Raw genomic sequence first — 12,652 nt, forward strand, 5'->3', positions numbered from 1 at the left:
GTATTTTACTGTTCTGGTTAATGATAAAACATTGACAGAGATGGTGTGAACCTGCTCATCTGTACATTTCTAAAGCAAATTACACCAATAACACGAATTGACCATACATGAAGCTAGTTAGCATTTTTTAGGTTTTAGAATATATATTTTTTACTGATTAGGTTAGGTGCATGGTATACCTATGTTATTGTTTTTCTAGATTGATATTCCTGTGCATTTGTTATATTGTTGTTGATGTTCTGACATTATCTTGCTTATTATAGTGATGTGTATTAACTTACTTATTGTAAGTCGCTTTGGATTAAAAGCGTCTGCTAAATGCCTAAACTGTAAACTGTAATAACTTGACTAGTAGTAACTGTTATTGAATAGAAAGCAATGTTTATTTTCCATCATGCTGTCTTATTTTGAACATATTGGCATTGGAACTGGACTTTTGATGTCAATTTTGCTGCAGTCAGGGGAAGGGGGGACTCCAGCCAAAAAAGATTGAGAACCACTGCTGTATGAAACAATGAACAATATGCAGAGGCTTATTATAGATATCTGGTGTATGGTTAAAGCATTCCATTTCCTTCTCTGAATAGGAATTGTTATTGCCATCATGTTTCATGTCACAGTAAGTGTAATACAGACCTGTTGTGTTTGTTTGAGTGGTACAGTAGGTATAACTGTGCCAAACATGCAGTTTTCTATGCATTTTGTTTTTTTTTGAGGGGGGGTTAGACCCCACAATTTCAGTTCCATCAAGAATTTCAAGCCACTTTCACCCTGGCTTTATCTATTCACAAAAATAGCAGATCTACAAGCTCACAGCGCAGCACTGAGTGCCGCGCTGTGAGCTTGTACACACATTCATTTTCACTCCAAATCACACTCACCCACACACACATCATCACCGGACGCACGCACGCGCACACACACAAACACACTTACCTCCAGTCTTCATCACCAGACCCTCCTCTTCATCATCCTCAAACAGAGGAATCTGGAGAAGATGAAAGAAACAACACTTTACTGAGTGTTGAATTATGTTATGTTATGTTATGTTTTATTTATTTGACATGGACATCACAATCACATTGGACGAACCAGATGCATTGATATAAGTGATTATAGCACAAGTGCTAATTCTCATCACCTGTCCACAGGAGGCTTTTCTATTTTACAATAGTCAAATCTAACACCCAATCAAGTACAATAAACATTAATACTAGTCTAAAACCCAATCAAGTACAAAAACAATAAGACTAGTCTAAAACCCAGTCAAGTACAAACAATTATAATATGTGATTACTAATAAGAACTAACAATCCACAATCTGACCCATCAGTCTGTAGGACATATACAAAATCATAAGTAGCCATAATCATTTCACACAGCAGGTAAGGAACAGAAACTATTCATGCGAGCACAGTTGATTTGATTTCAACCATAACTTGAGTCCTCTGTAAAATACATTACCATCTGTCTCTAGTTTTAAGACTGTAGGCAAAGAGTTCCAAAGGTCTGCCCCCTTTACTGAGAAGGCAGACTGTCCGAATGAGTTACTGCAGGTGGGGACAATACAGTCACCCTCTGTTGACATTTACAGTCACAATTAGTCCGGGGTCTCGCCTCTCACGCAAACGGACATGCATTGATCCCAAAACCCCCAAGTTCACACGTCACCAACGTGTCACAACAGGGTGTTTTAACAAAGAAACAAGCCTGTATGCATATCAATAGACCTGTATAGTAGGTGTTAAGCGACGTGCACGGGACATCTCTAGATCAGGGGTTCCCAAACTCCCAGCACCTTATATTTATGTATCGGGTGATTTATAGCATATCGTCGTTGTCGGGTGGAAACCTTGTATGTCCAAAACCGTTTGTTTTGTATTTATCATCTATAAAATGTACTAAACTAGTGAAAACAGCAGATCCACAAGCACACAACGCCTCGCGATGTGTGCTTGTAGATCGGCTGTTTTCACTAGTTTTGTGCGACAGTCTTGTATGATGAAGCAGGGCTTTGCTTTACCAAAAGACGTACACATTTGAAACTTGGAGATACGAGGTTTCTGCCCGACAGTGATGATATTTTAGTGATTATGTAGCGAGGAAAACGTTGAGATAATAGCCATTTTGGTTAGAACTGACTGAAAATAACTTTGTACTTCAAGTTTAAAATGATACTAAATATTTTTTCAAGTGGCCAAATAAATTCCAAATATTATCAAATGATCTCGCGGCACCCCTGGACTGCCGTCGCGGCACCCAAGGGTGCCCCGTCACCCACTTTGAAAACCCCTGCTCTAGATAAGCGACCCCCCAAACATTGAATCAACAATGCACCACTGCTGATGACACAACAACTACACGTCAACACAGCAACTACACCAGTGGCTCTCAACCTGTGGGTCGGGACCCCCAGGGGGTTCCCCAAATTATTTTGGGGGGGTCCCCAGATGATTAACTTAATGTGCAACGTTGTTTTCTCTCTCAACAGTAAACAAACCAACATGAAGTTTAAGTGTATAGAGAGGGTATCTGCACATTTCTAAAGTGACAATTTAAGGACTTTTTAATACCTCTAAAATGACACCTCACAACGCGAGGCGTTGTGAGCATGTAGATCTGCTATTTTGACAATCTAACCGTGTTATACAAAATGTAATGCCTCAACCCTTAATGCTTGTCAGGGTGGGGGGTCCCCAGTTAAAATGTGATTATTTTGGGGGTCACGGCCTGAAAAGGTTGAGAACCACTGAGCTACACAACACAACGACACATTGTGAGCTTGTAGATCTGCTATTTTCAAAAGGCCGAAATGTAGATAAGGGTTAATGTATGTTCTGTAATAATCAAATATCTACAAAGTAACTAAAGCTGTCAAATATTTGTAGTGGAGTAAAAGTACAATATTTGGATCTGAGATGTAGTGGAGTAAAAGTATTGGAAATTGGAAATACTCAAGTAAAGTACACACACCTCAAAATTGTACTTAAGTACAGTACTTAAGTAAATGTACTTAGTTACTTTAAACCACTGCCCTGGTATGTAACACAACACTAAGCCCGATGTCCACAGCTTACGCACGCGCGCACACACACACACACACACACACACACACACACACACACACACACACACACACACACACACACACACACACACACACACACACACACACACACACACGCACACACACACACACACACACACATATATCAGGTAACAGCTGCTGGGGAGGGGGGGTCTTAGTCATGTGTATAAAAAGTATAGTGACATTTAAGGGTTAACGCTGCAACCCTCCTGCAGACCACCTGAGGTCACTATAGTATAGAGCTCATGGAAAGGTCCTCACACCACACTGCCCCCTCCCCCCTACACACACACACACACACACACACACACACACACACACACACACACACACACACACACACACACACACACACACACACACACACACACACACACACACACACACACACACACACACACACACACACACACACACACACACACACACACACACACACACACACACACACACACACACACACACACACAGCACGCACACACTGAGCACCAAGAGTTAAGGCATTACATTTTGTATAACACGGTTCTATTGTGAAGGCGTTGTGAGCATGTCGATCTGCTATTTTCGCAATTTCTGTCTAATATTTGAGAAGTTGTCCAATGTTTAGTTTGTCATTTTAGAGGTATTAAAATGTCCTTAAATTGTCATTTTAGAAATGTGCAGATACCCTCTATACCAGGGGTCATCAACGTTTTCAGTCCAAGGACCCCTTAGTCGAGAGAGAGATGAAGCAGGGACCCCCTACAACCCATAGATACCATATAGTTTTATCGTTTGACAGCACAATCATCAGTGTATTTTGGATTCATGTCAATTTGTGTTTTCAGATATTTAACCACTTGAACCGTCAATACTTAATAAACTTGACCCTTCACTGTGTACTTAGTCTGCTCTTTTTACAGTCTATACGAAATCTCTTTGCCAAAAATAGCCGGTCTACAAGCTCACAAGCTTGTAGATCTGCTATTTTTGGCAAAAATTCTCAGAGTATGGACTCTAGGGTTCAGATGGTTAATATAAAAAAGGAGAAAAAAAAGCTTCTATCACACATTTGGAGGATCCCCTGTAGTAACTCTGAGGACCCCCTAGGGACCCCCTGTTGAAGACCCCTGCTCTATACACTTAAAATGCATGCTGGTTTGTTTGAGAGAGAAAACAATGTTGCGCATTAAAGGACCGGTTCACCTCTGGGACAACCAGATCTTATTTTATTGTTGTTTGGGACACGATCAACACAATCCTGAGTAATTTTTTGTGTTCAATCTGTGTTTTTAGATATTTTAGTATTTCAGCAGTATTTCAGCATGCTACAACTGGTCATATGATGCAAAATGCATCATATGACCAGTTGTAGCATGCTGAAATACTAAAATATCTAAAAACAAAGCTTGAACACAAAGAAATACTCAGGATTGTGTTGATCGTGTCCCAAATAACTATAAAATAAGACCTGGTTGTCCCAGAGGTGAACCGGTCCTTTAAGTTAATCATCTGGGGAAAAACACACACACATATATATATATATATATATATATATATATATATAATTTGGGGACCCTCCTGCAGGGTCCCGACCCAGAGGGTGAGAACCACACTGGGGCAGCAGTGTTGATCTTTACAGCTATAGGCTGTGACAATTATTACATCATCGTAATCACAAATCATTTGACATAATGATGGCCAAAATTCAAAATCACCAACAGGGTATCTGCAAATGTCATGATTTTTGGATTTCACTTGAAATGAGGACAACATGCCATCAGTGGTGTAAAGTAACTAAGTACTTTTACTAAGTACTGTACTTAAGTACAGTTTTGAGGTATTTGTACTTTACTTGAGTATTTCCAAATTCCAATACTTTTACTTTTACTCCACTACATCTGGGATCCAAATGTTGTACTTTTACTCCAGTACATTTATTTGAAAACTATAGCTACTAGTTACTTTGCTGATATAAATTATAATGTTAAAACATACATAAACCACTTTAGCCATATTTTATACCTTGGCTATTTTCAAACATTTTCTACTTCTACTTTTAGTACTTTAAGTACATTTTGATGCCAATCCTTTTGTACTTTTACGCAAGTAAATTTAGAATTCTGGACTTCAACTGAGTAATTCTACAATGCAGTATTGATACTTTTACTTAAGTAGACATTGTGAGTACTTTTTCCACCACTGATGCTGCACATGGTCAGTCTGCATTTTAGATCCTCCTGCCCCTCATTTTGTAAAAAAAAAAAGAAAAAAAAAAAGTCATGTGACTAGAACATGACGTTTGACAGGTTTGCAAAAGTGGCAAAATGATGAAGCTCAAAACCTCTTAACTGCTGATTGCTAATGATTGGTGTCGGGTCGTGAAACTTTTACCACACAAGAGAGTGAGTAGATTTTTTTTAATGGTAATACTCTTAACAGACTATGCAGTTTTTTTTTCTTTTTTTATATACATGCCCCTGTTCTGCATTCTCCCCACCCCTCCACAATTTATTTGGACACTTGAAAAAATATGCAGTATCATTTTAAACTTGAAGTACAAAGTTATTTTCAGGCAGTTCTAACCAAAATGGCTATTATCTCAACGTTTTCCTCGCAACATAATCACTAAAATATCATCACTGTTAGGCAGAAACCTTGTATCTCCAAGTTTCAAATGTGTACGTCTTTTGGTAAAGCAAAGCCCTGCTTCATCATACAAGACTGTCGCACAAAACTAGTGAGAATAGCCGATCTACAAGCACACAGTTTAGTACATTTTATAGATGATAAATACAAAACGAACGGTTTTGGACATACAAGGTTTCCACCCGACAACGACAACATGCTATAAATATAAGGTGCTGGGAGTGAAAATTATAATGAAGGGGGCCTCGGATTAAAAAAATATTTATGGGGTGCCCTGAGACAAAAAAGTTTGGGAACCCCTGATCTACACAGTGCCAGACGATTTACGATATTATCGCGATTATCAAATATCCCCAAAAAATCCATTATCCCGGGGGCGGAACATTTGCCAACAAATAGCAGATCTATACAAGCTCACAACGCGTTGCATTGTAAATTGTAAATGGTTAATGGTGAGTAAATGGTACCGGATATGCAGCTCGGCAAATAAAAGGTTAATTGATCCCAGTGCATGAAGGAGGATGTTTTCACGATAAATTAAATACATTAAAATTAAATCACGATAAACAACAATATCGCATATCGTCCCATTCCTAGTCATCAGGTTCAGCCATCCCTCATATGTCATATCACATCTCACCTTCCACGGCCAGGTCGTTCCCTTCTACAGTAGGCATTTAGCAGACGCTTTTAATCCAAAGCAACTTATAATAAGCAGTACGCAGTAGAACAATACAGCAATATAATACGCAAGATAATATGTCAGTACATCAACAACAATATAACAAATGCATAGGAATATCAATCTAGAAAAAAATATAACATCGGTAGACCACGCACCGCATTAGTAAAAAAAACGTCTAAAAACTAAAAATGCTATCTAGCTTCATGTATGGTCATTGAGGGAAGGGGAAGCTAGGGAATGAGTCTGTAGTTCTAATGGAAGCTAGGGAGTGAGTTTGTAGTTCTAATGGAAGCTAGGGAGTGAGTCTGTAGTTCTAGTGGAAGCTAGGGAGTGAGTCTGTCATTCTAATGGAAGCTAGGGAGTGAGTCTGTAGTTCTAGTGGAAGCTAGGGAGTGAGTCTGTCGTTCTAATGGAAGCTAGGGAGTGAGTCTGTAGTTCTAATGGAAGCTAGGGAGTGAGTTTGTAGTTCTAATGGAAGCTAGGGAGTGAGTCTACTGTCTGTAGTTCTAATGGAAGCTAGGGAATGAGTCTGTAGTTCTAATGGAAGCTAGGGCGTAGGGAGTGAGTTTGTAGTTCTAATGGAAGCTAGGGAGTGAGTCTGTAGTTCTAGTGGAAGCTAGGGAGTGAGTCTGTCGTTCTAATGGAAGCTAGGGAGTGAGTCTGTAGTTCTAGTGGAAGCTAGGGAGTGAGTCTGTCGTTCTAATGGAAGCTAGGGAGTGAGTCTGTATAGTTCTAAGTGCGGCAGGGAGTTTATTCCACAGGTTGGGGGCCAGGAGGGCCCCAGATCAAATATGATTATTTTGGGGGTCACGGCCTGAACAGGTTGAGAAACACTACTCTAAACTGGACAACTGCAACGGACTCTTTATTGGGATGCCTGGCCGCTGGCGATGGTAACCAGAAGCTGCAGTACATTCAGAACAGCGCTGCCAGCATCTTATATGAGACTCACACGACCGCATATTATAACACCCATCCTCCCTCACTGCACTGGCTCTGAGCACCTAAACCTAACATTAACCCAAATGAGAGTCCGTAAGCACGACCACATAACACCTACAGTATCCTCTTCTCACAGCTCTGGCTCCCGGTCTCAGTCAGGTTCCATTACAAGCTCCTGATAATCACCCATAATTACATAAACTCTGGACTCCATATATACTTCCCGAACCATCACCCGTGCCAGTGAGATAATTAAGGACCCTTCCCAGCCAGCCCACCTCCTCCACCAAGACCACCCGCTTCAAAGACAGTTCCCCCCCCCCCCCCCCCCCCTACAGCCATAGGAACTCTGGGGTGCATCTCTCCACTCCGACATGTCTCCATTCCGACACTAACCCTATCTCTACCCCTACCCTAAACCTTAGGCCCATGGGGAGTGTCGCCACTCCGACAATAAGAAGTCCATTTCGGAGTGGCGACATGTCGGAATGGAGAGAGCCTCCCGGAACTCTGAACTCCCTCAGTACCCAACTCCCTCTCCCCCTCACCTTAGCTAAATGGCGTGTCTTGTTTTGCTTGAATTCATGTATTCATTGTTGGAAGTGGTAATGGTGTAAATGTCTGTAGCAAGCATTGACACTAAGGTTTGCCCACCTGCCCCTGGCAGGTACATAAAACTTTCGGGCAGGTGGAGTTTACTTTCAGTTTGCCCGACCGGGCAAGTGCTTGTTTGAGCGGGGATGGAACCATCTATATGAAAAAAAGAGTAAAGCCGCACACTCGTAGCTGCCGATGCACATTTATTATAGGACTACACAGAATGAGAAACCAACGTTTCGGACAGACAAGCTGCCTTCTTCAGAGAACCATCTATAAACACAACACCAGATATCTGTCTAAACACCTGAACTTGGCCAGAGCGATCTGTCTTCTGGTCTGTGGAATCAAATAAGAGCAATGTTTACCTATAATGTTGTTTTCACTGTTGCTACTTAAAAATATAAAATAGGTGTGAACCCATATTCAACCATAGCTATGTAGGTAGGCTATTTGGATACACATCTAGGTATGACATTTTTTATCGCACAGCCCCAGAAAGTAAATCTAAATAAGTGTTAAATTGAACGGTCATTTTAAAATGGACGATTCGATTCCCTTTCCGGCAGTACATGACCTGTACTTGCCCAACGGGCAAGTGCCTCTGAGACCTTAGTGTCAACCCCTGTGTAGGCCTATGTATTTATGTCCTGTTCCTTGTTATGTCAGAGCTGCAACAAAATGCTGTACCGAAACTAAATACCACCAACCTGGTTGTGGCAATACACGTCCTATCTGGTAAATGGACTTGCCCCTCACTACCTACAGGAACTAATTAACCTCACAATGTGAACTATCCCTTAAAATCAATGGTCCGGGGACCACCGGACGGTGGTCCTTGAGGGGGTTCCAGGTGGTCTCCAGCTAAACGATGGAGAGTTGGTAACCAGAGTCGCGACCCATAAGGGTCCATTTGGTTTAATGTTACACTCTCAAGAGTTAAATTATCATCTGCATTACTTAATTTACAAGAATTATTATACTGAGCCTAATATACATAAAAAGTAGGATTTGAACATTCTAAAAAGTTGGTGTGTGCCAACTAACTAATAAACAAGTGGAAATGTGAGTACTTTTTCCTCCACTGATTGAAAGTTTTGGATGTGATGCCTTTTTGGAATTTTCAATTTCTACTTTTTATGTAAACTGGACTTTGGGTCTAGCACTCCAATGAGAAACCCCAACACTGATGCACGGGGCCGTACCTATGCTCCTCAGGTTCTATGTTCCCCTCTTACCACCTAAACCTAACAACCCTAACCTCAGTAAAACTAATGCCTGTGGGGAACATAGGGTGAACCCCCGATGCACAACCTCTTTCTCTTATTATTGTGCCTGTCATCTATCCCAACACATCAATATAGCTAAAGCATGGAATCCTGGACAAAAATCTTATCCAACAACAAAATGTTGTAAGGTTTTGGATCTGAGAGGCTAAATGTCATCAAACGGTGGTTCTGTGGTTCACATTATGAACAGATAATAGACTTTGTTTAAAACCACTGCTTTGAGTTGACAGCTATAAGCAGCCTTTGCAGACAGACAGGGACAGGGGGCCATGCAGCCTTACCTCGGCCTCCATGTCTGGGGGGGTCCAGGGGTCAGAGTGGGTGTGGAGGGGTCCAACTGGATCACAAACTCCAGCAAAAGAATGGAGGAGAATCCATGGTGGCCCGCAGAACACAACAACTCCAAGAGAAATGTCTCCCACACTCTCCCACACTCACACACACACACTCACACACTCACAGTGCCAGCCAGCCAGGGGGAGGGGCTGAGCTAAATGTGGAGCGAGGGTGAGAGAACTGTGGCATTTAGAGAGAGAGAGAGAGAGAGAGAGAGAGAGAGAGAGAGAGAGAGAGAGAGAGAGAGAGAGAGAGAGAGAGAGAGAGAGAGAGAGAGAGAGAGAGAGAGAGGCCTCCAGATATTGTCCAGACCTGACATGCTGCTGCCCCCTATTGGCTTTATCATGCAATACAAGCATAGTCATTTCTTTCCCCCAATAACTTTTATCCCACGATTTTGTAACCCGTTTTTCACCCAGTGCCAGTTGCCTAAGCTGTAATCCTGGGCTCTGCTATCCCTCTGCCAACCTGGGGTTCCCCGGTTGGACGCAGCGCGTGGAAGGAACACGTTATTCCAACCAGTTCCTTTCCCCTCCATCAGGAGCCCCGGCTGTCCAGGGGGAGGCAGTATAGAGACCAGGATTACTGCATGTTTTTGTGAGGGTACCTACCCTAGGCGATATGGGGAGAACATGCAAACTCCACATAGAAACGCATAGAAAGGCCCTTTCACCAACCCCACCTAGGGATGGGAGGAGGGAACACGCGCAGCGGGAATCGAACCCAGGACCGCCTCATTGGAGGCAATGTGGGGTTCAGTGTCTTGCCAAAGGACACTTCCACATGTGGACAGGAGGAGGAGCTGGGGTTCGAACCGCCGACCCACGGATCATTGGATCTCCTGAGCCACAGCGGCCTCAATCACCTCAAAAGAAATACACTTTGGCAATTTGGAAATAGCCGATCTACAAGTTCACATTGAGTAGCGAGGCGACACATTGTGAGCTTGTAGATCTGCTATTTTCAAAAGATCTTCAGACATTTTACACATTTGAAACAGACTTTCTGCCTAATGAGTACTTCCTACAATACGTTTGTACTTTTACTGGAGTATATTTTGAATAACAGACTTGTAAGGCTGCGCGTCACACCAAACTACCTATGAGAGTGGATTCCGCCAATGCATTTCAATGGGAATGGAGCGGTTTCATGCCAGTAGAGGATTTCTGCGCGGAGCGCTGACGCTGCGTTTATGCCGGAGCAGATACATTCTCCACGTAGACGCCGGGTTTCCCCCTCTGTCCAATCGGGACAGTCGAAGGCGGATACAGGGAGGGTCCTGGAAGTGAGTGACAGGCGCGTCACAGGCTTTGGGACAGAATGCGCTCTCTGTTTTTTAGTCAGCAGTTTATCAGTTGGCAAACATACTTTGGTGTATGACCGCAGCCTAAGGGCACACTCACACTGCCAAAATATTCTACCTACAGTATGAGAGTGGATTCTGACAATGTATTTCTTTCTTTTTTTTTATCCCACGATTTTTGTAACCCATTTTTCACCCAGTGCCAATTGCCTATGTAATCCTGGGCTCTGCTCTCCCTCTGCCAACCTGGGGAGACAACGGACTGACCTCATGCTTCCTTCTATGCATGAGTAGTCCAAGTTGTTTCTTTTCATCTGACAGGGGAGATATTCCCCAGCTGGACGTAGCGCGTGGAAGGAACACGTTATTCCAACCAGTTCCTTTCCCCTCCATCAGGCACCCCGGCTGGCCAGGAGGAGGCAGTATAGAGACCAGGATTACAGCATGTTTTTTTGTGAGGGTACCTATACCTATCCTAGGAGACACGGGGAGAACATGCAAACTCCACACCGAAAGGCCCTTTGGGCAACCCAACAGGGTATGGGCACTGATGACGTGGAGGAGAGAACGCGCCCCCAGCGGGAATCGAACCCAGGACCTTAGCTGTGAGGCGACAGCGCTATACGGACTGCGCCACTGTGCCCCCTCCACTGTCAACGTTCTCAAACGGCACAATCTGTAGACGGAGAGATATTCCAAACACAAGCCATCATTAACGACAAAGTCAGACATGCGGTTTTAAGTTTGATTTAATTTAAAACTTGGAAACATCCATGAAATAAAAACTGCACGCAAAGTGCTTGGCTTCCCCAAAACAACCAGCAGACAAGGATACGTTATATACAGTAGATATGAGATATCCTTCCCCAAACAACCCGGCAGACTTAAAAACAATACAAATCAATAAATATTCAAGCAATAGTATCATCATCATCGTCGTCCTTATTATTATCATTTGTATTTTCTTTTCTTTTTTTGTTTTACTATAAAATTAATGAAAAAGATATGAATTTGCTAATAGCTTCATCATGGGCGTCAAAAAATGGTATTCACATTTCACACACATATGAGGTTATATGAGGCTAAACAGCTAGCTAACATTCATATAGCTTTTAGGGAGGGGGAGGGGAGGGGCCTAAAAGGGGCGGGGCTACATGAGTACTAGAGGGGGCGGGACTTCCGCAGGGAGTAGAGTTATAAAGGGGGTGGAGTCCCCATGGGCTCAGCTTACATCTGATTGGCCCAGGGAGACGCCAGTCAGCAGCACCAGTCATCTATTGTACAGCAGTTTGTCAGATTAGAAACCTCCTAAATCCAAAACCTTTCAGAAAAAATAAAAATAAATAAAAATTAATTAAATACAAAATAAAACGGATCCAATGTAATTTTTTTTAAAGAAGTTCACCCCAAAAAATGACTTGTTTTCTATCAATAGGCCATTATTCACACGGCAGCCATTTTGCCATTAAGTTAACTCATTGTCTGCCAAAACCGAGTCCATGCCGTCAAACCCGAGTTGGGAGAGGAACACGTGTTTGCCAGGTGAATTTTTTATGTAGTTTTAGTCTTTGGAATAACATTCCATGTATTTTTTTAAAAAAAGAAAAAAACTTACAAAATGTAATGGAGATACAAGGTTTCTGACCGAAGTCGACAATATAGTTTTTTTTCCTTCTTTTTTTTAAGTCACATGATCGGACATCAGAGAGCTGCAGTCACATGACCAGTCACATGATCGGACATCGGAGAGCTGCCGTCAACATTGGTCAACATCAGTGTACGGA

At 42.3% G+C, this 12,652-nt stretch overlaps 1 protein-coding gene across 1 annotated transcript in view; it reads right to left on the reverse strand.

Moving 5' to 3' along the window:
- The window catches only part of LOC308294983 (5'-AMP-activated protein kinase subunit gamma-3-like), a gene marked incomplete at both ends in the record, with an annotated part of 22,460 nt that extends 12,938 nt beyond the window's left edge, over positions 1–9,522 (reverse strand). Inside the window, 2 exons of the mRNA XM_080737919.1 lie at positions 937–988; positions 9,511–9,522. Of these exons, the coding sequence (XP_080594045.1) occupies positions 937–988; positions 9,511–9,522 (64 nt within the window). The remainder of the gene's footprint in view (positions 1–936; positions 989–9,510) is intronic.
- Positions 9,523–12,652: the final 3,130 nt, after the last annotated feature.

Source organism: Nannobrachium achirus (genome assembly GCF_963921795.1).
Source record: "Nannobrachium achirus genome assembly, chromosome: 12".
NCBI classification, from domain to species: domain Eukaryota; kingdom Metazoa; phylum Chordata; class Actinopteri; order Myctophiformes; family Myctophidae; genus Nannobrachium; species Nannobrachium achirus.